Source organism: Gymnoscopelus microlampas, assembly GCF_963454915.1.
Source record: "Gymnoscopelus microlampas genome assembly, chromosome: 18".
Lineage (NCBI taxonomy): Eukaryota > Metazoa > Chordata > Actinopteri > Myctophiformes > Myctophidae > Gymnoscopelus > Gymnoscopelus microlampas.
This window is the reverse complement of record NC_139955.1, coordinates 35,774,688-35,801,322: the sequence shown is the minus strand read 5'-3', so window position 1 is coordinate 35,801,322 and position 26,635 is coordinate 35,774,688. Positions and strand designations below refer to the sequence as shown.

The window sequence follows — 26,635 nt, the reverse complement described above, 5'->3', positions numbered from 1 at the left end:
CAACATGGCAGGGCAATGAGTCACTTAGCCTCTGACTTAGTTTCGATGAGTCTGTCCCAACACTAACCTACATGCACACATGCATGAACGCACATGCATTACATACACACACACATATATACTTCACTGCAGAATGCTCATTTGCTGTGGCAATGAGGTCTCTCTTTTTAATCACTATTTAATATACCTCATTAATCATCTATGCGTTTGTTGCTCATCTCTAATGGTTTCAGTTTTTGCTAAAACATTTTCACATGCAGAACACCTCTTCCTGTCTTTATCTCTGGAGTTTTTAATCTGTATGAAAATGTTTTTTTCTGGTGAAAGGCTTTTTTCGGAAATAAGTGGGTTACTGGCTGCTTTCTACTCTTTGTGTACAGAAATAAAAACTTTGTATTTGGCATATCCAATGTCTGCCTGTGCTTTTTATGTTCCTCCAGCGATCCCTCTGTGGATTTATTAATAATAAAACATTAAAAACAACAAGGTGTCAAATTATTTTTTCTTCTTGTGTTTACGTTTGGTCTTGCTTGCGGCAGAATCAATATTTCCTGTTGCAAACAGAGGCTTGGCTTCACCGGCCACCCGGGCTGCCTCTTTATCACTGCCCTTTACTTCTGCGTCACTACCTCCATGCACATGGCTTAGCTCTCCCTGCTCAGTGTTAGGTCTGTCTGCCTGCTTCCCTAATCTCTCTCCATCCTCTGCCTTCGCTGCGGCCTTTGGGTCAGCAGCAAATAATTGGCACCTATTTGCCAATTCTGAATCGGTGCCACCGTTTCCTGACCCATCATTGGTGGATTTGTTTCTCCCTGTTCTTTCCTGGCTCTGGCCCTGTGTAGCCGTTGATTGGCATTTGATCTTCCTAGTGCCCTTACAGGACCCTGATCTGATTGCTGCTTTATCTTTGCCTGCACTGGCCGGTGCTGGACCGATATCTTCATCTCCGCCTTGATTATCTGGCGTGGCCTGCCTGTCCCCCAGGAACACAACACTCTCTGCTTTTGCTTCACTCTCTGCTTTCTCTTCACTCTCTACTTTCTCTTCACTCTCTACTTTCTCTCTGCTCGCTCCCCTACACTCCTTCTCATTCTTACTCTCCTCCCCTTTGCCTGCATCAAAGGTTCCTTTTCTCTCAGCAGTGGCTGGCAGCTTTGTCGCAGTGTCCCCGGCTCTCTGTGCGAATTGAACAGTTTTCTTTGCCTTTACAGCGGATGCCTTGCTCTTGAGACCGCCGGGTCCCCACCTCTCCTGTATTACATCTTTGTAGGTCTTCTTCTCTCGGCTGTGCTTGGTGCGGATGTTCTCCCCCAGCTTCTTCAGCTCCTGGCGGCAGATGGGTTTGAACTTGGGGTCCAAGCGCTCTGCCATTTGGAAGTCCCGTCTAGCTTCATCTTCGTTGCACATGGCAGTATGGGCTCGCGCCCGCTGATACACCGCCTTAAAGTTACCTGTGGAGTTTGAATAGAAGAGGCAGGGAGGATGTAAATATGAAAGACATAAATATATGGGGAGCCAAAGGAAAAAGGAAAAGCATCTTTGAAGAGTAAATTAAAGTATTGATGGGAATGAAAAACCAAGAGTCTAAAAGCCCCACTAGTAGGCAGTAGATGCTACCTAGTCATCCAACTAGACCCAAGTGGTTTGAAACAATCCATTGCAATCTTCAGAGCCCAGCACTCTCAGTAAGCAAGTGGAACCTTTGGTTTAAGAATGGCGCTACAGGATAGGCCATGTGGTCACCAAAATCAGAGTTCATCCTGCAATCTGCATATTCGATTCTGAGATATCTGTGTACAAAGTTGACATTTTGGCTCGAGGGTGGTGCTAGAGGAGAGATCATGGGGTCACTCAAATGGTTAGGGTGTATCCTCAGAGGAAAAAGTATCCGTGCAGCAAGCTTCATTGCAAACCGCCCATTAGATTGTGAGATATCTTATGTGCAAGTGGAAATGTTGGCCTACGGGTGGGTCTAGAGGAAAGGCTATGAGGTTCATCCATTGACGAACTGACAGTGTCATCCTTAGAGCAACGCCGCTAGCAGGTCTAAAAAATAGACTAACAAAGACAACGGGAAACAAATACGAGGCATATGAGCGAAAGAAAGGTCAATTGGGGGTGAAGGACTGCCAAAGTATGTCCAATTCACTTCAGCCTCCACAATAAATAATTCAGCTGTGAAAATAAAAACACCCCCACTAAAAAACATCCATGGGTCCATGGGTATCAGGGGAAGGTCAGAGACTGTCTGACAATGCGGCTGTCAATGTTTCTTTGTTTTCTCTGTTGCAGCATGAACACAGACATCTGAAGGACAGACAATTGTACTGACAACACAATTTTTACAAGTTTAGTTCAAAGTGACAGCATATCAGGCAAAACCGGAAACAAAACGGTTCACAAACGCGCATACTATTTTCTAGATCAATAACCCTTTATACAGGACTCACCTTTATGGGCTTTGAGCAGCTTGTTGTTGAGCTCCACCACTTGCTGGTACTCGCGCAGCTCCAACATACACTGGCTGAGGTTTAGAGTTAAGGGGAGACGCACCTTCTCCAAGGACACCCAGTCCTCACCCTTGTGTTCCACCTCCTGAATGCACAAAAGGGAAGGGGATGACAAAGGGATTGATTATTTGAGCGCTTATTTCCATTATGGTACTTTGAGTGTAAAAGTTAGCGCTACGTGTTTGGGGAGGTAAGGGGGAGTAACAGAGACATACACAAATAATAAATACATTCATACAATTTCCAATGTACAAGACAACTAAAATTGGAATTGGCTACAACTCGACAAATTAAATGGTTATAATTAGGTCCAGCTGCTATTCAGCCAGCTCTGTATAGGACTTGGAGAGTCAGCTCTTTAAGGGGAGTCAGTGGATGGGCGAGATGAGTGAGAAAAGTGGGATATTGAGGGGGGGGTCAAGGAAGTGGGGATAATTAAGACGAGAGAGGGGAAGCGTGTGCAAAGAACAGCGATGCATGCGAGTGGGAAGGGAGGGAATGAAGACGGGAAGACGCAAGAAGGGAAATTGGAGCTGATAGACAGAGGTGGGGGGATGAACGACGTAGAAGGCCACCGGTACACAGAGAAATTATGATGGAAGAAACTTGATGGACAGGGCGGGGGAGCGTGAATGAGGGGGCGTTTGTGCATGTGAAAGGTGCGAGGCAGCCGAGGGGGAGGCGAGGAGCGGAGCGGTGTGTAAAGACACAGAGATAGAGAGATGCTTGGGCGAGCACTGTCACAGTGAAATCTCCCAGGGTGTCTATTATTTTTAGCTCTCGCTCTCTCTCCTCGCCAGTTTTGACGGCATACCTACAATGCCACAGCTGCACTCTTCACAAGAAAAAGCAGCAACAATGAGGAATGATTGTAGCTTTCCCAGGGTAAGCTGCATCATGATGGTTATGTAAGACCATGCTACGATAATGGGTAATCATGTGGAATGGATTCATGAACAGTTGTCATTTCACGCATTTGTTTGTGGATCAGTCCTCAACAACCCCAATACAAAAGCCCATCTGCCACCAAAAGAGGGACGTTGTAATTATCAGGGTGACATCGTTTCTACTTTTAAGCCTAGTTCAGACCAAAGATTTGCGATGGGATTAGAGCCCAACCGATGCCAGATTTTTGGGTCCGATACTGATCCTGATGCGTTGTGAGCTTGTAGATCTGCTATTTTTGATAACATTTTTAAGTTTTTGCCTAACATGCACAAAAGAGGAATGCAAGGATGAAAGTGGTCAAAAACAATCGGGCCACATTGGCAGCATAACTGCCAATAATACACATGTTGTAATGAAATAATGGCAGATATATCAGTGTGGCTCACTTCAAGGGGCTGTGACACTGACCTTATACTGAAGGAAGTCCACGTACTCGATGGCCTCATTGAACTTTGTCGACGCCTCCTCGAAGCGCAGCTCCTTCATGAGGAACGTGCCCTCGTCTTGCAGGAACATTACCAGCCGTAACATCTGCTGCCAGTCCTTCCCCTCCGTTTTATCTGGAGCACTCGTCTCGGTCTTGAGCTGGGTCTCTGCGCGGCCGGCATCCACGTTATTAGCCGTTTTCTCGGTCGCTTTGACCTCAGCTGCCTCTTCCTGCTCATTTTCTCCTTTGTCGGCTGAGAACTCTTCATCTTCACACTTAGATTCATCATCGCCTTTGGTGTCGCTTTGCTTCTTCTCTTTCTCGTCTTTGTTCTCATCTTCCTCCTCCTCCTCCTTTTCATTCTTTTTTCCTTCCAGCTTGTTCCAGTACGCTTCTTTCTCCTCCCAGTACTTCTCTTTCATGCGGTCGTTCAGAACCTGGAGCTCCCTGCGGACGAGACCTGACAGAGTGATGTCCAGGCTGGCCACCATGTTGAGGTCCCTCCTGGCCTCCTTTTCGCTCCACACCGCTGCGTAGGCCTTTGCCCTCTTGTAATACGCCTTCACACAGCCTGAGATGTGTTTTAGAGAGAGTGGAGGAACAGCACAAAGGGAGAGAGAGATCATTAATGTCTAAGATGAACGCATTAGATAATGAAGCCCGTTATCTGAACGAAGATGTACGCCCCCGGCCCGTCTGGCAAATCAACCCATCTAGAATCTAGATAGAAATGGTACATCTAGATTCTAGACGTACCGTAGCCCAGGAGGCCATTTATATACGTACAACTCTGGGCCATTGTGTGCACCATACATCACCAATTACTGTGTTTTCTTATCAGCGCAGAACATGTCAGAGAGAGAAAGGAAAACCTCTAAGGGCTTTTGACACTAATATTACATTGTGTGTGTGTGTGTGTGTGTGTGTGTGTGTGTGTGTGTGTGTGTGTGTGAGAGAGAGAGAGATAGAGACTGAGTGACTTATCTCTCACTAAGGCCTCACATGGATATTGTAAACAGACACACACACACACACACACACACACACACACACACACATGCGCGCGCGCGCACACAGGCGCAATGTAAGTCCTACAATCCCGGGAGGAGTGGGCTCAATTGGCTGGTTAGATGATCTCCATTGATGTCTCTCTCTCTCTGTTCTCTCCCTCTCTGTCTCTCTCTCTCTCACCCCGTCTCTGTCTCTCTTCCTCAGTTTAATTTCTCTACATTCTTAAGTCAGTTCAGTCTGCCAACGTTCAAAGAGATGTCTTCATAGCCCCTGGTGTCAACGGGGACGAAGCAGCAATCAGGCGATTTTTCTTAAGGCCGGATTGGCTTGCAGGGAAGGGTAAAGTAACAGACTGGCTGATTTATGCTGATAAGAGGCGAGGAGGTGAGGACAGCATGACAGCAGGGGATAAACAGAACGAAGGGGAAGGAGGTGGGAGAGGAAGGGAGTAAATGAGGAGGACTGAACACAAATTGGGGGCGAGTGGAAGGATGAAGTCTGTGCGTAAAGGATCCTGCATGAAAGGGAGTGGGATAGAATTGGAGAAGGAGGGTAATGAGTGATCTGTCAGACTATGACGGGCGTTGAGGGAAGTATAATTTTCATAAGCATCATTAAGAGGACCACTGCACCACATAATGCTTAGTGTGTGCCTACTACTGTCTTTCTCTCACACACACATAGCACACACACAAGCTTACTTTACTCCTTTCTCATACACAGAAAGACAGAACACTAACCACCCACGCCCACAGACATGTATAACACTGGAAAGCAAGACGGAGGCACAGAGAATCAAATATAAAGACAGCCCTCAGTGGAGGCATAATTCACCGGGCACTGAGCGTGATACTGTGTCAGTGTGGGAGTTCTTCTAAGGATTATAGGGGCAGCCACGGGCACGGCAGCACAATTCTCAGGCCTGTTCCAGCCATAAACATCATTGTAATGTCAGCCGTAGCGTCACTAAAGACACGGCTAGAGCATGTAACCTCCTTCAATAAACCTGCACTTTAATACAGCGTTTGAAATTACTGCGAGCATATGCGTGTGCACGCACAGAGGATTAGAGGCTTCATGTGTCTGCAAGCTCGCGCATGTGTGCGTGCGTGAATGTGTTGGTGCATGTTTGCATGCGTGCAAGTGCATGCAGCTGCAGGGCCACTTACCTTTGTTCTTCTCCAGTAGCTCGGTGGTGTGATCTATGACATCATAATACTCCTCCAGCTCCAACATGCACTGGCAGTAGTTTAACTCCAGGGGGACGATCATACGACCTATGTTGATGTAGTCTATATCACCTGCCATCTCCTACACACACACACACACACACACACACACACACACACACACACACACACACACACACACACACACACACACACACACACACACACACACACACACACACACACACACACACACACACACACACACGTGAAATACACATTCACATGCAAAGGAGTGATGAGAAATCAGAGGCTGCTTCTGCTGCTGCTCATCGCTTGGCATCTGCCTCGCATAAATGTTTAAAAAGTTTTAATTTGAGTCTCCTCATTCTATTTTACATAATAATGGATGGACACGACCGAAGCAGCCTGAGGGCAGTGAAGGATGTCAGGGAAGTTTTTCCAATACTGATACTAGTATCGGAAAAGCTGCTGATAGATACTGGCTAAAATGCTGGTATCAGTATGGGCGAGTATTCCACTCTATGCCAAGACGATACCACATCATTTATCACATGATATTTCATTTACAGTAATACTTCAGTTGATGTTGCACTATTGTTTTATACTCCTACTGTACTATTTACATTATTATTTTACTAACTTGTAGCTGCACTAACAATTATTAATGGACTTTTGTTTTATTCCTAGATCCGTGGTTCAGATCGGCACTTGGTATCCACCGATACGCAGTCAGTATCAGGAAGTCAAAACTGGTATCGGTACATCTCTATCTAAGCCAATAAAAAAATATATTTATGAAGGCTGCCAAATATCCACACCTACTCCACTCCTTGCTCCATCCTTTGTGGCCAGTACACTGTAGCAGAGGAGCTCTTTACTGCTCTCCTTCCTCACCATATAACCATAACATTATACACACAAGGAAAATATAATGTGGGTCTACACTGGTAGCTCAGAAACACTTCACATGCTGTTAACACATAACTGAAATATTCAAAGTAAAATTTTGTCCTTGGGGCCTGTTTTGCATGTTATCAAAAGGGTCTTGCACCCTCAGCAGCAGCAGCAGTGTGTGTGTGTGTGTGTGTGTGTGTGTGTGTGTGTGTGTGTGTGTGTGTGTGTGTGTGTGTGTGTGTGTGTGTGTGTGTGTGTGTGTGTGTGTGTGTGTGTGTGTGTGTGTGTGTGTGTGTGTGTGTGTGTGTGTGTGTGTGTGTGTGTGTGTTTTATTATCATCATTTTATTATCCCTCCCCACCCCTCCCTTTCCCATCTCATTAAAACCTAAAACACAAAAGAGACCTGAAAGGTCAAATTGTGGTGTATCACCACAATTTGTCTGAGGTATGATGATACGTTAATGTCTTTTACTTCGCAAGAACCACTTTTCCAGGTGTTTCACCTTGGATAGGTGTGGTTTTAGCAGAGTTTTTGTGAGGTTAAGGTTAGGGTTACGGTTAGGGTGGATTGGCGTATAACCACATCCACCTGGGCGAAACACCAAGAGGTTCCTCCCTTCCCCTTCATCCACCCCTTGCCTTTGTCTACTCACCCTGGACTGAACGGTCTTCAGCAGCAGGACTGCCTCCTTGTACCTGCTGGCAGCCTCTTCAAATTGACCCTGCTTGACCAGAGCGTTGCCCTGCATGTGCAGTTTGGGCACCTCCTCAAGCTTCTCGTCCTTTTCCATCATCCACGACTCGCGCTTATAGGACATGGGGTCTCCCACCTGAGAGCAACAGGGGCGGTTCATTGGAGCAAGAATGAAAATCCAAAGGAGATCTAAACTCCACTGAAGTAAGGATGGGCCATGGGTCAACAGGTACGAAGGACTTTCTTATTTCACGCACATAAGAAAACAGAACTAGAGAATTAGCGAAAACCTTGCTTAGCTCATTCAACTGATAAATGTGTATGTGCTGCTGTTTGCTGGACCCCCTGGTGGGTTAGGGTTACCACCTGCTGTAATTATGCATCAGTTCAGAATTTAAAGTGGGGATTTGGTTGTTGCTTTGTTGTTGTTGTCAGTTGCATTTAGGAAAAGTATTGCCTAGTTTTTCGGTGGGTATTTGGTTGTGCATGTAGACTTTATGTATAGATCTTTGTGTGTGTGCATCTGTCTTTTTCACTCAGATATGTATTTGCCTCATCAGACCTGATGAGGACCCGCATGGGTTGAAATGTTGTCCTTTGTCCTCAAAGTATTCTCCTAGGACTGTGTGCAGACTTTTCTTCTATTGCATTGTATGCGTTTTTGTCCAGCACCTGTCCAATCGAATATGCTGGATGTGTGTGCTCCACCTTGGACTTTATTTCCATATGTCTCTTTCACTTAGATATGTATTTGCTATTCAGTTGGAGCAAACATAGTGGTTAAAGGTAGGGTATGTGATGTTTTTTTTGTTAAAAGGTTAAAGCTCTATTTTCTGATAGCAATCATTGCTATAGAACCAGTAGTTACAAGGTGTGCCAAGGACCCCCAAATTGATATACATTTGGCCACAGACCCAGAGGTTCTGCCCTGACCTGTGTGCCTTCAGCCTTGCGGATATATGCTATTGTGTAAAAAAAAAAAAATCTACCAATTACCTGAATGCCCCCCCCCCCCCCAGTTAGAAATCGCTATAACGATAGAAAGCAATGAATGGAAACGTTTTAACACAAAATTATTATCATTACAAACTAATAAAAGAACCCTTGTTAAAAATAAAGTTGTCCCTTAAATTAAAAATAACACCCAGATTATTGGCAGAAGGTGGAGGCTCTGCTCTCTCACCTTCATTTAGTAAGCAGCATCTGCTGCCAGCACTTACCTGCACCAATTCCATGATGAAGATGAGCGGCTGGGGTGTTCTCATGATCTCGTCCAGCTCAGGGTAGCCAGTGGAGTGATAGTTGAACATGTTGCCCATGCCACACATGTGCCTCTGGCCCTCTAGGGGGTCCTTCCCTTGGGCAATAAGTCGCATTCCCTTCGACACAATAGGGTACAACCCTGTGTGCTGGAAAACAAAACACAGATGACTCAACACTAGCCTGCACAGTTGCTGTGATTTTACTTGCAGATATTATTCATCTTTTTCCAGAAGGACAAATGGCAGCACGTCTTCACAACAACATTGTGTTTATTAATAGCAGAAGTGTGGAAGGCCACCAGAGGCTGTTTGATATACTGTTGGGTGGAAACCTTGTACATCCAAAACCGTTACTTTTCAGGAAATGGAAAAAAAGAACCTGTGTTCCAATGGATCCAGTGTAGTTAATTAGTCACAAGCTCTTGTTAATAATTTCAATTGGTTAAATATTTATAAAACCCACAGACAGACTCAACCACTTTCCCACAAAAACATTGCAAAAAAATAGCAGATCTACAAGCTCACGTGTAATGATGCAATGAGTTATGAGCTTACAGATCGACTACTTTTTGCTACTTTTGTATGACACAGAAGTATGACGAAGTAGAGCATTGATTTATTTAATTAAATCCGGGAAAGCATCTGTGTCATTTTAGATTTTAGCGTAGGCTATTCAAAAATAGCAGATGTACAAGCTCGCGGCACACATTTAGAAATATCTTGAAAGTGTGAGAACTACTGATTTAGAAGGCATTTGTAGAATCGGCTCCAAGATATGAAGAGCAACCCCCAGCCCACCCAAGCACTCACAGCGATTCATTTAAGGCCCCGGAGAGTGTGAATGACAATAATATCTAAATGTATGTGTGAACTGCAGCTGAACTCACAACGGCATCACACCAGAATTCAGCTACTTCGCCGACTCTCATGGAGGTGAGCAGGGTCTCCCAAACCTCCATCTTAAACATCTTTCCCATAAAGATCTCAGCCGGCCTCTTGGCCAAACGACTGTCGTCAATTACTGTCCGCTCAAAGTTGTCCAACAGAGTCTGGAAATGGAACGCAATCTTGGACGGAACAGGGGAAGGGGGGAGGAGAGAAAGCAAAGATTCATTAAATGAGGAGAAAACAATCAGTGGTGGAAGAAGTACCACTGAGATATTTTACTTAAATAAAAGTAGAAATTCCACAGTGTAGCATTACTGCGTTCAAAATTGTACTCAAGCAAAACAAGTATTAGGTTAAAAAGCACCAAAAGCACTTATTATGCAGAATGGCCCATTTCAGAATAATAAATATGACTTATTTCATTATATTTATTGATGTAGCCATTAATCACTTGAATCTTAGCTATATATTTTGTTCCCTGGGGTCCCCCAGGGGACTATACTTTGTCACCCTATTTTTTCCCCCTACATTAAAACTCTTCTAAAATAACGGATCTACAAGCTCACAATGTGTTGCGGTTCGATGTGTTGTGAGCTTGTAGATCTGCTATCTGCCATTTCTCTACATCTGCCAAGCCCAAAGCCTAACATCACACTAAAACATTTTTCGGACTAATGGTATGTGGAACAATGGGCCTAATGACCAACCCCTGTTCATAAGGGTATTTAATGTTGCAACTGGTACAGGCTGGAGGTGCTTATTTTAACTACCCGCTCCCTTCCAATATTGTTATCTGTTATAGCCAATCTGCAAGTAACTTTTTTTATTTATTTTACCTTTAGTTATACAGGTAAGTTACGATGGAGCCCTACCCGTTCAGGGTAGCAGCAATATACTATAATACAATTAACAAAACACTAACATAAAACGGAACATTTAAAATAATGTAAGAGTGCAACAGTAGTATAGGCAGAAATAGCACCAACAGAAGCATACTGTAAGTCTGTCAGGGAAGCTGCACTGTCGGGAGGTATCAAAGGTATCAAATAAATGTAATTGAGTAAAAAAAAAGTGTATTTGCCCTTAACATATATGTGGAATAGAAGAATAAAATAGGCTGCTATGCATCACATGTCTATAATGCATTATAAGCATACTTGTAATGCATTATAATCTGCATTATGAGTACTTATGATTGCTTATACCTGTAATTATAGTTTTATAAGCAGATTACATTGCCTTTATACTTGACCTTATAAGTCATGATGCTTTAATGTGTCATGGTTATTGTTAAAGCATTGAGTATTTTTGAGTTCTTATAACTAATTCTAAAGCGATATAAGCAGATTATAATGCATTATAGACATGGGATGCAAGTGTTTCTGAAATGTTCTGGAAAGTAGTAAGTACTCGAATTGTTGCCTACAGTATAAGCGCAGTAGGCCTACTTGAGGAAATGCAGTTTCTTTTACGACTGAAAAAAAATACAGTGGCCCACACACGTATGCATATGGGCCAATGTTTTCAATTAAATTCAGTTATATTTAAAGGAGCTTTATTGGCATAAGAAAACAAAACCTGTTTAGCAACATTACCAAAGCAAGTGTCAAATAAAAAACAAAACTAGAAATGTATGTAGGGTAGGCTATAATTAAGTGGAATAAAGAAATGTCACATTGTAACTTGGAAACACTAGCTTACAAAATCAAACAAATTAGAAACGTATACCTACAGTATATACTCGTGTAGGCAAGGATAAACCTACCCTTTTCTCTTTAGGCAAGCGTATACATGATATAACTACGCAAATGTACGTTTACATGTACATAGATATTCGTGCTGGCATTGTCGTGGAAAGTATTTGTCAGTGTGTGCAGAATTGGAGCCATATGGCAGGATATAACGAGTAAATTTAAGCAGGTCACGCACCACCACAGATCAGCGCATTAAGAGAAACACACACTGCCAAATGTTGCAGTTTGGTTGACCATACTTTCATTGTTTGTAAACAACCACATATAGAACAAGTTGAGGTGGTCAGTACCATTCCCCCCTCCCATAAATGTAGTTCTCTCATACCTTGGCCCCAGGTGGAAAATGCGGCATTGGCCCTGTGCCTCCAGAAAGAATCTTCTTTTTGACTCCGGGGTAACTGAGGAGATAGGTCTCGTCCATTTTTTTCCTCTTCCCTGGCGTCGAGGTAGATGAATTTACCTGGATCCCTTGGGGTTACTCTGTCTGCAGGCTCTTGATGAGCGCTGCAAGACAATAAGGTGTTTTGGATATTTTGTGGTGTGCCTCTGGTTTACTAATTAACCTAGTGTAGTCCTGGCTGGCTGGCTGCTCTCTGACAGATGGCAGGATTAGCTAGGGTTTGGAGATGGCCACTTTAATCTGTGGCGCTAATCCCTCGCCTCCCTTTTCGGATTGGAAGGCTAATCCCCACAGAAAGGCCGGGATGACCAGTGCGACTGAGGGATACGAGAAAGGCCCAGATCTCTCCAGAACAAGATCCTTCTGGAAGGAATGAGAGTAATCTGTTGGCATGACATCATGACAATATTGTCCTGCTGTGCTGAGGTCCATATGTTAAGTGATTATAATCCTTTATCCTACAGTCAAAATAAACATCAAAATACACTAGAATACAACCATAGGCTGTATAAGGGCTGTAGTGGCGCTACACGTATACACTGTAGGATGCTGTGCCAAAGCACTTACGTTTATTAATGGGAAAGCATCTACCATCCCATTCTCTAGTAGGATGACAATACACCAGTGTGATTGCCCAACCACTTACTGTATTGTACATAGTCAGGGCAGCATCTAAACTCTAAACAAACAATGAGACACAGGGTTCCACACACTTCTAGAATATGCCATGACACACTTCACACTGAAGCTATTCTGGCACGATATGTTGTTTAATTCTGGAGTTATCTATGACTTTCATTAATTTTTCACACAACGCAAATGAATACAGGGAGGTAGAGCTGTCATATAAGCTCTTGTGACAGGTTGAATAATTTTTTCTACTAAAGCATGGTAAGCCAAACAAGCACATGAGTAACAGTTTAATCATACGGTAATTGACAGCATAAAACCCATTCTGTCAACTCTCAGCAACAGAAACATTAACTACACAAAGCAGCGTGCTACACGTCTGTGGCGTCAGAAAAACATTAACTAAAAGGAATGACACAGCATCAGAGCATATCAATGGATGGGGACTCCTTCCTCCCCTGTTGAGGTGTTGTCCTTGTGCTGCTTCTCAGGGTGGCCATGACATGTGACTGCCCCCTAGTGGTCACTTCTCAATGAGTGAGTCCAGCTGCTCCTGAAGGGAGGCCAGCTGTTGGGAGAAGAAGATAACAGGTTTGATTGATGCCTGACAGCCCTGGGGTGTAACTGGAGGCTAGTAGTAGTAGTAGTTGTCGTCTTATCTATATCTCCAAGACACACTCTATATATACCTTTGTCAATAGAAACAGCAAAACAAGCTGGACACCTGGCATCCGCTGAGAACTCCAATTTAATCTGGGTCGATTTGAGAAATAAGTCTCATCGAAAACTGCTTAGGCAAGGTTAATACCTGGCACTAAGAGAGGACATCACATTCTAACAAGATACAGCCTCACATTTATGCAAAGCACACAGAGCAGAATTCCATTACAAAAATAAATGAAATAAAAAAGCTCCCTTTACCTGTTCCATCTCTCGCTCCTCCTGTTGTATAATCTCGTTCAATAAAGCCTGGAAGCGATTCTGCAAAACGGGAATCAAGAGAGGTTTGTTCAGGTCAGCATACCGACACTCATTAAACTGAGATGGATTTAAATGTGTCTGTCCATGTTCCAATCTGCCACCTGACAGAAAGGCCACTTGGAATGCCAGTCAGGGCATGACTGACCTTTTCCCTTGTCTGTGATAATAATGAGTGGAGATAGGGCGGTGACAGCTCTAGATGACAATATCAAAAAAGGCTGCAGTGTCGGCTTATGTTTCACACATTGTAAAATCTCCCCCCAAAGAGTACTTGGCAGAATGATGAATTTTCACAAGGTTTTGTTTTTTCTTTTTTCATTGCCAAGGAAATGCTCACAATGGGGGCTGACAAGTGAAATGTAATAATTATGGCTTAAAAAGAAAAGGGCCTGATTCCCTAAGCTAGTTTCCGCCAATATTTTGTACGTATGGGCTTTTACGCAACTTCTGACGTTAGGAGTCTAAGTTTTTTACAGTTTCGTTATTGGGCTTTCATGCCAAGTCTTACCATCTGATGAGGAAGGATACAGTAGGCTATGGATGAAATCTAGCTGTGTCCAGAAGAGACCCATTCCCCATTCCGACAGTGATATATTAATCCAAAAGACGAATTTCCCCTCATAATCAATTAAGCTCTGGTCCATAATCTCGGATATCGGATAGCAGTGTTCTACTTCCATTATGCCCTGGATTCCAGCATCATCTTTTTACTTCGGTAAAGCTGAGCAATGTTCAGTAGAAAGGCTTATATAATATCCTTTCCACGTTTATTAGCCTATTATTTGGTGGTGGGGTTACATTTTGTAAACTTTTTATTCTCATTACACATGAGGGCATTACACTCAGCTGATCCATTGTGCAATCGAGGGATTTGCTTCCAGACAGAACAGGTACAAGTTGTCAAGGCGATGCGACGTAGACGAGAACTATTTTTTACAAGAGACAAAGTTGAACTTCTTCAGCACGGTGAAGTGAGTTGTTGGATATTTGCAACTGAACTTGCAAGAGAACGCGCTTGTGATTTTACGATCAGCTGGCAGCCGTCCGGATCCATGACAAACACCTGTGATCCGCATATTTCAGGGATTTACACACCCTTTCGTGAATTGCACGTCGGTTTTTGCTTAGAGAACTTGCTTTGCTTACACACGTCTTTAGTCACTTTATTTACGAGCAGCTTAGTGAATCAGGCCCATTGTCTCCAAAATGCTGGCTTTATACATGTTTTGTAAAAAAAGAAAATATAAAAAAATTACAAAACATGTATGTTGCTATATACTCTACATAGCAACAACAACCCAAAATGGGTTCCCGTCATGAAAGGTATAGTTACAAATAGGGGTTCCCGCCCTAAATGGGTTAAGTAGGATTTACATAAAGAATGTTTACAGTTATATTTATCTGAATGTACAGTACTTGCATGGTTGTATTCAGGCAGATGCAGATGTTTATTCTGTTTCACCATTGTGTGTGTGTGTATGTGTGTGTGTGGGGTTCACCTTCAGGGCTTGGTTCTCTACTTTCATGATGAGTTCCTCCTGCTGTTTCTTACGGGCACGAGTTTCTTGGAGCTTAGCCTTGACGTTGTTCATCTGCACCTGAAAGTCCATCACTGTGGGCCACAGGAGTACAATAGGTTCATATATTACAACTTCCATACACAATGGCATCAGCTGCACATCCCGAGTCTCTGATGCATATTATTCCAAAAGAAGGCATTAAACTCACTATCAACACGTCCAGGGGACACAATATGTTTTACGCCAAAACAAACTAGAGTATTACCGGTATATTTGTCCCCGCATCTACAAGGACAATGAACTGATTAACAAGTCATAATTCACTATGCGTGTACACAACCACTAACCTCCACTTCAAAATAGTGTCTGGGGATCAGTGCTGCCCCGACATGCTAATGTCTATGTGTGTGTGTGCTGAGAGGTTGAATCGAGTTGATTTATGCCGTCGTACGAGTATAAATTAAGCATAAGAACTGCACTGATTGCAAGGACATAGGACATTGTCATTAAACTGGCTACTTCGCAAAACACCTGTGGTAGCTTGACAATCTGCGCAATCGTGTAGTAAGCAATAAGAACTCAAGAGAAGTGATAGAGAGAGAGTGTTCAGACTTATTTTGTTTCACAAAGTAGCAGAGAGAGGTGATGATGTGAGAGAGGTGGCTTAAATTGAGTACTAATCATGTCTATTGCTGAGCCACCAGGAAGCTCCATCTCTACTCCAATTTTACAAACTGCCTGTAATGGCAGAAGCAAGCCAATTTAAGGCTGCCTGGGCAATCTGACTGAAGGACAGTGGGAGGAAAGTATATCAGTCTCCCGTGGTGTCCATGGGGGGCTACATCCCCACACAACAACCTGTGGTTACATCAGCTACAACTCTATTCAAAGTCTATCTTATCTGCAACATATCTACAAGAACGCGATGTGTTGGGAGCTTGTAGAAGAGCCATTTTCAGCTTAGAGACTTGGTGTAGAGGGAAAAATAGTGCGGACCAAGTACAGAGCCCGACCCCGGTCAACTAAGTATTAGTTTAGATAGTATAGAGGGTTTAAGTGTTTGATATGCAGAGCCAAGCTTGGAGGAGTATATTGATGGAATTACAACTCCTACCAGATGGAACTCATATGGCTTCTGCTTATTAGAGGCTGGCAGGAATGCCAGAAACAGACACACGGTGAGACTCTGGCCCATTAAGAAAGACTCCACTGGGCTGAGCTGAGCTCGGCTACCGTGGAGGATGAAGCCAGGCAGTCGAACCCGTCTCTCACTGAATGACAGCCCCATGAATGCAGGTGAGGAGACATGGAGCTGTCAAGCTAGGACAGCTGAGAGCCCTGCACAGTCAAAACACCTGACAGTATGGAAAAAGGGGGAGGTGAGTGGAAAAAAAAGAGGATGTGTCGGTGTGTATGCGCACACACGTGGGTGTGTGCGGGCCATATTAACCCAAGTAAGTCTAAGTGTTTGTGTTAGGATAGTGTGTATCTAGTAAGGCCGGGCCGTTAACGCCGTTACCGGGCTAAGTTAACGGCGGACTCTTATCGCGCGATAAAACAAATACCGCCGTTAATCTATTCTCAAAGTTGGTTCTGGGAGCCAAGTACAAGTGTGAGTATGTGTCCGCGCCCGAGCGGGGGGGGACTCTGCATGTAGTGTTGATTTCAACTTGTTGAAAGTGTGTGTGGGTGTGGGTGTGTGCGCGCGCGAGCGATGTGTTTGTGTGACGAGCATACATGCGTGTGTCAGACTGCTCCTCCTACCTGCTGAGTTAGAGGAGCTGCAGTCGCTCGCCTCTCATTGAAAATGAATGTCCTTAATGTAACAAGCTGCCTAAAGCCTTCTGTATGAAAAGCTTGACTGTTTATGTCCATTCGTCGGATTGACATTCGTTTTATTGAACTCAGTGATTTTCCGAGACTTTCACTTTCACTTATGTCCGTCAAGTCAAACGAGAGTAACACTTGATTCCGGACGGTTGGCCTTCAAAATAAGAGCGTGTGGCCCGTTTTACTTTAGGTCAGAGAAATTCAAAATAAGAGTGCACTGACTTGCTTTTTTTAAAGAAGAAGAATGCTCAGTTTTCATTGTTGCTACACTTAGAATATCAAATAAAAAGTGTGAACCAAAAAAATAGGATACTTAAAGTTAAGAGTGATACTGACTTGTTATAGAAGTTTTTTGAAGAATGCTTAGTTTTCAATGTTGCTACACTTAGAATATCAAATAACAAGTGTGGGAACCCAATAGCACTTAAATAGTAATATTTACAGTTTTTTTTAAATTTATTTGACGTTGCAACACTTAAAATATATAATATGACATTTTAACGGTAATGTGTATCGTATATCGTATCGATATCGCAATATTTGATGGACTCATGGTGTAATGGGCTACCTGGCCTGAGAAACGTAAGGAGGAAAGAAAAAGCAAGGCCTTACTTCTGGTCATTATTTGGGTAGAACACACATATTTTGAATGCCTTCGGCAGACTTCAAATGAGCCATTTTAATCTAGATTAATCTAGATTAACTCCAGGATTGCAGATAGATTAATCTAGATTAAAAAAATTAATCTATGCCCACCTCTAGTATCTAGTGAACTTGCGTGTGATGCCTAAACTACACATCCAGTTCTGGCTCAAGTAATTTTCTATCTATGCTTTGACATGAATCCCAGGGATTGAGGTAATTCTTTGTTAAACTCTCTCTTAGTGTCAGATCTGTAAACTAGTAAATTATTACTCTGTAATGACCACTCTGAAAAAATGACGAGATGTCAAATACGGAGGAGCAGGCCCAAGGATTGAAACCCTGGTTATGGAATACATTTTATCAGAGCACGGACATATCCATCTACAGTAGATGCATATCCGTATGCTAGATTAGTATTAGAGACGCACAAATGCGTGCGTGTGCACTTGATCCAGTGCTCAAATATCTTCTCCCCTCACCTATCTGGTTATTTCTGTCATTTTCGTGTTGCGCTGAGTCAGACTCATTCAGCTTCTCCTGCAGCTGTCTGACCAGGTCATCCTCCGTGTCCATGATGTTCAGGTCCTCATCCTCCTGCCGTTCCCCTTCGTCCTCCTCCTCCTCACTGCTGCTGCTGATGTCGTTAAAGATCTCCCTCAGCTCGTCACGTTGGGCTGAAAACGAGACGTCCGGATCCAAGAATGTTACAATTGGGTTGCGACAGAGTGAACTTCAACACTGTATTTTGGGGGACTTAAATCTACGTGAAGAGCGCTCACCTGAGGTCCCGTGGCCCATCTTGTGCCCTGAGGTGCCTGGTGAGGAGTCCAGGTTGGCTAGAGAGCCTTGCTGCTCCACCTCCTTAGACTCATCTTCATTTATTATCTCCCAGCCTGAACACCATAGGGTTAAGGCATACGTAACCAAGGAAAAGAGCCTGGACCATACCACTAGTCATAGACTACTAACGCTTTCGGAAAAATAGTAAAAAATAGCTGATCTGCAAGCTTAGGGTAGATCAGCTATTTCCGCTGCTTGACACATTGTACGTGGTATATAATAACTTGATAATAATGGAAGAAGGTGCGCTACCTTTGCTATGACCGACTATGATTATGAGCAATTAAATTGTACAGTCCATCTCAACTAACATACAGCGAGCAATATCCCAAAATCTTTGCTAAGCATGTACTGTATCATAAGACTTAAAAAAGCATTAGACAGAGAGAAATGACATGAGCCTTAGAGGAGACGAAGTCCCCTTCTGGGGCTTTCATCAACATATTTTCTCTGAGATACATTTGCAATATGTGTTTGAAAGCATATTAGACGTGCTGCTGGGTAAGACAGAGTTTAGGGGTGTGTGTGTTTGTGTGTGCATAGCTAAAAGGATACGGACACTGACAGCATCAGCGTCTGTGCTCAGCAGTCTCTTCACCTCCTTTTCCACATCAGGAGACTCAATGTACTGTGAGATAGAGAGAAGGGGTTAGATACACTGCTATGAGTATACCACACACAAATACACACGTACGCGCACGCGCACACACATACACTCAAGCATCTGGCTACATGCCAGCCAGCACATTAGCGATTAAAAACAGAGGGGGCCAAATCAATATGGCTTGGCTCTGCACCCTCCAGAAGATTTATTCAAAAGACAAAGTAGAAGCCCGGTGTTCACTCGCTCTCTTTCACTTTGATCATAGCAGTGGCGAAATTGCTTTCTTGCATACCTTTGGGGCAAACTAAGATGGAGAGCCTTTATTTATATGTAAATCTTAGTTTTCACTTTCAACGCAGTTCCTGTTTTTTATTAAATGTAAATGCCGTAGAAAAGAGATGGATGATCAGAGGAGATGCTAAAAGAGATGGATCACAAAGGGGTGAGGAGGGGGGAAATGAAAACGTCAGAACCTTCTTCTTTGCGGTCTTCCGGAATCTTCTCTTGCGCGTGTTCTTCAGGGGGCAAGTGACTGGAGACAAAAGGTAAATAAGTACATAAAATGAGACCACTCAAGTGGATACAGCTCCATCAACTGTAGAGGGCAAGCTAAACTTCATGAATTACTGATGCACAATACCTGATTCAAGTGCCATACTCAGCACATTGCACAAGTGTGTGTGTGTGTGTGTGTGTGTGTGTGTGTGTGTGTGTGTGTGTGTGTGTGTGTGTGTGTGTGTGTGTGTGTGTGTGTGTGTGTGTGTGTGTGTGTGTGTGTGTGTGTGTGTGTGTGTGTGTGTGTGTGTGTGTGTGTGTGTGTACTTACTGCCGTGATTCCAGACAAACTTCTTGTCCTTGTCTTTGTCCTTCTTTTTGCTCTTGGGGTCTGTGCTTCCTGTAGGCTCCTCTAAAGGTGGGTAAAGGTCTCCATCTAGTGTACACACCAGCATCTAAGCCAAAGATGGTAAACAAGGATTAAACCAAAAGAAAACAAAAAAACATAAGTTTTGATGCAAAGGCAAAGCCCCAATGAATCTTCAATTTGTGTGAAAGGAGCCCCCAATACTAGCACTAGTAGATTGGTCATTTTCCCTGCGCAACACTGGTGCAAAACCAAGTATAAAACATCCTTTAGAGAAAGCCAAGAGTTAGCCAAGAAAAAGACATGTTGGACTCTGGCAATGGTTCCCAAACAGTTTTTATGGGTCACAAGTAAATATCCCATCTTTTTTATTTTGCATTTCCTAAAAAATCATTTGCTATTATTTCAAAAGATGTTTTTAAAATCTTTAAAAGAATTCTAAATGTTTCAGAAATTATTAAAAAACAAACAAAATATTAATATAATTATAAAGATAATATCAGGAAAAAACAAAACGTACGAAATAGGGAAAATAGCAGATCTACAAGCTCACAACGCGTCACGCGTTGTGAGCTTGTAGATCTTCTATTTTCACATTCATGGTAAGACTGGGTCCCAGGGAGTCAACAAAGTTATCTTTTGGGTCTCAGCTGAAACAGTTTGGGAACCAAAGCTCTGTGGAATTGAAATGACTGAAACCAGTGGTGGGAACTGAGAACTTTAATCCATGTGGTGAAGCACTAGTTAGGACACACCTGATTTAATGTGAATTATTTTGCATGTGATCTGTATGATTAATTTATGCCACCGACCGTTTTCCAAAGCATACATTTATTCTGTACATTTTGGAAATAAATGTCAATTAAATGCTGAGGTGCCCACTGGACCTATATCCCACGGAAAGTAAAAGATAGGCCAGTTTTCGACACTGAAAGAATATAGCACTCTGCAGGTTAGATGCTGCATCTGTTCAGAAATACATTTTATCCAGGATACAGGATACTGTGTACTGTGATAACAGCTACCTTTATTTTCCAAACGATTAACCAAAACTGAATCAAACCCATAAAGCAATAATCGCTCTATTGTAATACGCAACAGGAAATAAAGAGTTCAAATTAAATGATGTAATGGGTTTAGTAATTGTTGACAGTTATAAATGAAAGACCATTCAAGAAGTCCATCAGTGACCTAGCCTGGAATCCAGACCGATTTGCTACATTCATCTTTTGGATTATTTCCACAAAATATCCAAAAGATGAAAGTAGTAAATTAGGGGTGTGCCGATATATCGTCCCGCGATATATCGCGATACGTTTTCGCGACGATATGTATCGTTTTGGGAAGAAAAAAATATCGTTTTGAAATTATTATTATTTTTTTTTTACCAATCAAAATAATCAGGCATGCAAACAGCCCCGAGGTGAAAAGGGTGACAACATGTTGTTTTTTTTCGGGTCAGGTGTCACACTATTGCCCTATTTGGATTCAAAACGGCTGAAAAGCTACAAGTTTGCATGTCTGAATAATGCAAAAACAGAATTATTTGTTTGCATTTCCTTTTTTTCTCCCCTATTTATTTTCATAATAAAAAAAGTGCGTATCGTATCGAAATCGTATCGAAGTTGTGAGCCAAATATCGTATCGTATCGTTTCGTGAAATGAGTATCGGCACACCCCTATAGTAAATCAGTCTGGATTCCAGACCATCAGTGTCCTGCAGTTGGGAAAATAGTATATCATTACTTGCACCATTGAATAAACTGTCCTATGCACGAATTCCACAAGGTATGATTTTATGGATAATATTATTATTGTTATTACCTGACAAACATCAGCAGTCTTATAAAATGTCTTCTTATCTACTGTTTTCAGTGACTCCAGGATGCAGGGCAGATCTACCAGTTTGCAGGCCAAGGGGACGCGGTCCACTCTCACTATGCCATGACGACCATCCGCTAGATCACACATACAGGGTTATGTTAGACTGGGCAATATGACGCTTAAGTGATTAAATCAAGGAAACCACAACATTAATTATGCCATATCATGATATTAAGATATAAGATATCTAGTCTCCCATCATGATATCGATATTTTATTGATATATTGCACAGCCCTAATGTTTTGCAGCAGAGTGACCTAATAAATACAACCCTGATAGTCCCTGGACCCCACTTTGAAAACCAATGTCCTAGAGTTGTTTAAAATTACACACTGGCATCGAATTGGTACTCGGTATCGACCGATGCGCAAGTTATGGGAATGGAAAATATTGTATCGGTACATCTCTACCCAGTAATTTAAAGGTTCAATGTGTCACACTGATGGAGGCTGGATAGCCGAAACGTTTGTCACCTTGTCAATTTGAGGTATAAGGAACAATTAAAAATATGTGTACTGTATCTGAGAGCGACCCTCCATGGTTTGATTTATTGCAATCTGAAAGTCTAACAGTGACTGGTAAATTGACTTACGGTGCAACTCAACGGTGAGTCTGTCTTTAATGTTCACACTGCCAGACTGAGCAATCCTTCTTACTGTTGATGCATATTCCTTAAAAAAAAGAAGACAAATGGTATAATTTAAACACCATCAGTGTATCTAATTAATTTTCAAAGTAATTAATATTTTCAGCGTATGTACTTCTCTTACCTGGGGCAGTCGGAGGACAAACTGACTCTCCAGCTCATAGGGAGCATCGTCCTTATTCTTTGATCCGGCCTTTCCAACTGAAATGAGAACATTTTGAATAAGGATCACTATGGAATATCTATTTAATGTGGCAGCCTCCAGACACACCATGGAGACGAATGGCACAGATAGGTTTATGTTGTTGTACATGGATTAAAGCAAAAATTAAATCTCACCACTGGAAACGTTTTATAGCCTAAGTCCTAATGTGTGATTTGTGAAACAATGTGAAAGCCCACACTAGTGCCATTTCATGAACAATTAGCACAATATGTAAAATGATGATGTTTTGGTAATAGTGTGCCTGCCCTGCTCTTATACAGGTGAAGAAATCACAGACTGAGACTTTAACCTTTGCTTTTATGTGAACATTTATGAAATAGCTGAGACCATGCTCCAAGAAGATGGAAGATTTCTAGTTTGACCAAATGCTCTCATCGCAGAGCGAGCGACACATTGAGAGCTTGTAGATAGCCTATTTTCGGTTACTGTTTTCTATGGAATCCAAATGACTGAAATCAGTTGTGGCGACTGAGAACTTTAATCCATGTGTTGTAGCCGTCTGGCTGCAACTTGATATAACAGAGGGCAATCTCTGCATCAATTCCTACCAATATTCAACATATAGTGAACACATTCCAAAAAATGGCCTCCCTGGCCTGTAAAGTCTACATTAAACTGCTCATGGAAGAATTATTGGTGGTGGGAGCCGAGCTGAGTCATATACTGAACTTTTCAACTCCCCATAGTGTAGTGGAAGCAAAAGTGGCTTGGTACTTATCCAAAGGTTAATTTTATATCCCAAAGTTAACATAGCAAGCAATTATTTACTTATATCAACAATATACAAGGTATCGGCATGACCACAGGGCTACATTAACCTACATTCAAAACGTTTGTGATGAAAACGTTAACATTTTGGAGAAAAGAACACTGGCAAGTAGTAGACAGAGTAGTGAAGTAGTACATCATAATGGGACAGTTGCAACTGTTGCCCCGCAACAGGGGGGCAAATCTAGTGGAGTTGGGGGGGGGGGGGGGGGGGGGGGGTTAAACGTTTAATAAAACCAGTGGTGGAAAAAGTACTAAAAGGTTTTACTTAAGTAAAAGTATCAATACTGCAATATAGAAATACTCTGTTACAAGTAAAACTACGGAATTCAAAATGTACTTGAGTAAAAGTACAAAAGTATTGGCTTAAAAATGTATTTAAAGTACCAAAGGTGAAAGTACTCATTATGCAGAATGTCCTGGCTATTTAAAGTGTTCAAAATGTATACAAATCTTTAGAAAATAGCAGATCTACAAGCTCACAGCGCGTCGTCATAGATCTGCTATTTTCAAATAGCCGAAGTACATCCCGCTTGCCCTGCGGAAGCTGGTGTGTGCCCGAGATACAGACGCCTCAGAGCTGGAAGAGGCGTCTACCTTTATATGTCTAAGATCAGGGATCAAATTGACAGGAAGTGATGCCCACCATGCCCTAGGAAACTTGTGGATAGGGATAAAGTGGTTAATGCATGTTTTGTAATATTAATATGTAAGGCAGTAGCCTATTTATGTCAGTAGGTGTCACTGTTGCCAATTTCTTTCACCTGTTTTAAGCAAGCATCACCTTTTTGCCCCTCACTGGACACCGTAGTTCTGCTAATTAGGCAGCTGAGGGCTGCATAGTTGTTTGTTAGTGTTTCCTTTATTTTGTCAAAGGTGAGCAGTGTGTTATGGCTGTCTGATGAATCTTTATGAAACTCACTTTGAAACCGGCCATTGATATAATGTGTTGCCTTGCAGAGTGAGCTAAGGTGTTGAACTGTATTTTGGAGAAAACGTTTTTGTAATTAAATACTGGATTTAAAGTGACCAGTTACATGCACATAGAGTGGGAATTGTGCAAGGGAAATATTTGTACATGTTTTGTTTTGCCAATGTTATGGCATTATTTAGCATTGGGATATTTTTTAATAAGTGTTTTCTTCCTATTGTGAAAGTGGGATGACCAGAGCCATTGCCAGCAGCAGAGACAACTACTGTGAGCAAAATAAATCAAGTCTCAACCATCCAGAACCAGTGTGTCTAGTGTCCCTTCTCTCCGCACAACCCATCTCCTAAAACACTAACAACACAACGCAGAGTCCAAGGGTGTAGAGGCCAGTAACACTGTGGGTTACAAATACAAAGTAGTAACTAAAGTTTTCAAATAATTGTGGTGGAGTAAAAAGTACAATATTTGCCTCTAAGATGTATGGAGTAGAAGTAAACTTACTGAAAATTGAGTAAAGGTACAAAAGTATTGTCATTAAAATGTATTTAAAGTACCAAAGGTAAAAGTACTCATTGTGCAGAATGTCCTGGCTATTTCGCAAGTGTGTGCAAGTGTTCAAAAGCTAACATTACTGTTGGTTGCAACGTTAGCTGAATGCTATTGCTAACAGCAGTCTAAAAACAATGGGAGTCTTGCTAAAATACAGCCATTACAAAATGACGTCCATAAGTAACATAATGGCAATATATCGTTCAGAAATTAAACTCGTCACATAATATGTTAGCCATCTAGTAGTTTTCTTCAGTGTATCAGGCTAACAGTTAGCATGGCTAAGGTTAGCTAATGTAAATGAAAGGGGGAAAAAACGTTTACCTTTCAACTTGGAAGTAATCTTTGTTTTCTTGCCTTCCATGATGCGACAGCTAACGGTTACACAAATCTGTTTACAAAAGTAGAATATCAGATATATCGGTAACGCGATGAACAGTAATTCTTCTACTGAATGTTCCTCATTAAAGGTCTATCTGCTACTGTGTTAGTATTCGTGCTGCGTTCAGGAGTCAGCACCCACCCTCGGAAAAGGGACTACTGATTACAAGGTTGACGTCATCGTCGGCTTCATTTGGTTTTTGATTGATTGAATACTTTACTGTTTGTCAAAACAATCACAGAAAGTACAGTTTAATAGAAATACAATGCTAAGGATTGCACCCAAGAAATAACTGTCTCGTTTCCATTGGGGTCCTGTGTATTCAATTCATTGAAAATGAAATTGGTACTTTAACCTCACCTAAGAAAAATGCCAAATTCTATATTCACAAACAAAATGCTATGTATTTGGCTGCGGACCCCCCATCTGAATTATTTTTTTGCCAGGATTTTTCAAAAATAGCAGATCTACAAGCTCATACCGCGGCACGAATTTGAAGTGCTGTGACTCATATTCAAAAATAGCAGATCTACAAGCCTTAGCCCTAGAATGTCTGTGATCTTACATACATTTCATGTATGTATTCATGTATGTAAGATCACAGACATTCTAGGGCTATACAAGCCTGTGAGCTTGTAGATCTGCTATTTTTGAATAGCCAAAGTATAAAATATGGTTAAAGTGGTTCAAATGATCGTGATGCTGTATTAACACATTTAGCTGGGGACCCCCTGCTACCCCCCAAGGACCCCTGGGGGTCCCCGGACCCCACTTTGAGAACCAAGGATGTAAATAAATTATTTCATATACAGTACACATCTATCTCACTTCCGGTTCAACATGATAAGAGAAAACAAGGCTTCACAATAAGAGTCCATTGCAATAACGAGTATCAATTGCTGCTACAGCGACATATAAAATCATCATGTTTATAATTTGCTCATCCAAAATCAGCCTCAGCAAAACATCCTGTAGCATTTTGCGGTACAGATTGTCCTACGGAATCACGTTCACCCGGCAAATTTCACAAAAGACTTTTATATCGAAAGGAGGAAAAAGAAAAACATTGAACATCTTCTCGAAAAACGAGTTTCACACAGTGTTGCCATGTCGGCTTATTATAAGCGACTTTGGGCTTGTTTTTCTGTTAATTTGCTTATAAATATTAGTAGTTAAGCGGGTTGTGTCTTTTTTAGGCTTGTTTCTTTAGTGTAGTTGCTTATTTGGGCTTCTTTACTAATGTTGTTTAAACCAGTGCTTCTGAAACATTTGCAAGGACCCCCAAATTAATATTTATTTATGTCAGGGACCCCCCATGCAAGATTTGTGTTAAAATGTTTCAGAAATATTCCAC

The 26,635-nt window shown here is 42.1% G+C and overlaps 2 protein-coding genes across 2 annotated transcripts; both read right to left on the bottom strand.

The window, feature by feature from the left end:
• Positions 1 to 491: 491 nt before the first annotated feature.
• On the bottom strand, positions 492 to 12,740 carry LOC311034038 (uncharacterized protein). The gene is made up of 8 exons (XM_084041778.1): positions 11,908 to 12,740; positions 9,828 to 10,007; positions 8,899 to 9,087; positions 7,638 to 7,814; positions 6,066 to 6,207; positions 3,867 to 4,456; positions 2,451 to 2,592; positions 492 to 1,451 (listed from the first exon to the last, which is right to left on the bottom strand). Exons 1-8 carry the CDS (start codon positions 12,001 to 12,003, stop codon positions 496 to 498), a joined length of 2,472 nt encoding a protein of 823 aa, XP_083897904.1. The 5' UTR covers positions 12,004 to 12,740; the 3' UTR covers positions 492 to 495.
• A 148-nt stretch (positions 12,741 to 12,888) lies between these two features.
• On the bottom strand, positions 12,889 to 25,392 carry taf7 (TAF7 RNA polymerase II, TATA box binding protein (TBP)-associated factor). Its single transcript, XM_084041084.1, has 12 exons — positions 25,224 to 25,392; positions 22,550 to 22,626; positions 22,372 to 22,450; positions 21,719 to 21,852; positions 19,859 to 19,982; positions 19,506 to 19,564; positions 18,984 to 19,056; positions 18,368 to 18,481; positions 18,068 to 18,262; positions 15,093 to 15,205; positions 13,534 to 13,593; positions 12,889 to 13,180 (listed from the first exon to the last, which is right to left on the bottom strand). Exons 1-12 carry the CDS (start codon positions 25,261 to 25,263, stop codon positions 13,136 to 13,138), a joined length of 1,113 nt encoding a protein of 370 aa, XP_083897210.1. The 5' UTR covers positions 25,264 to 25,392; the 3' UTR covers positions 12,889 to 13,135.
• Positions 25,393 to 26,635: the final 1,243 nt, after the last annotated feature.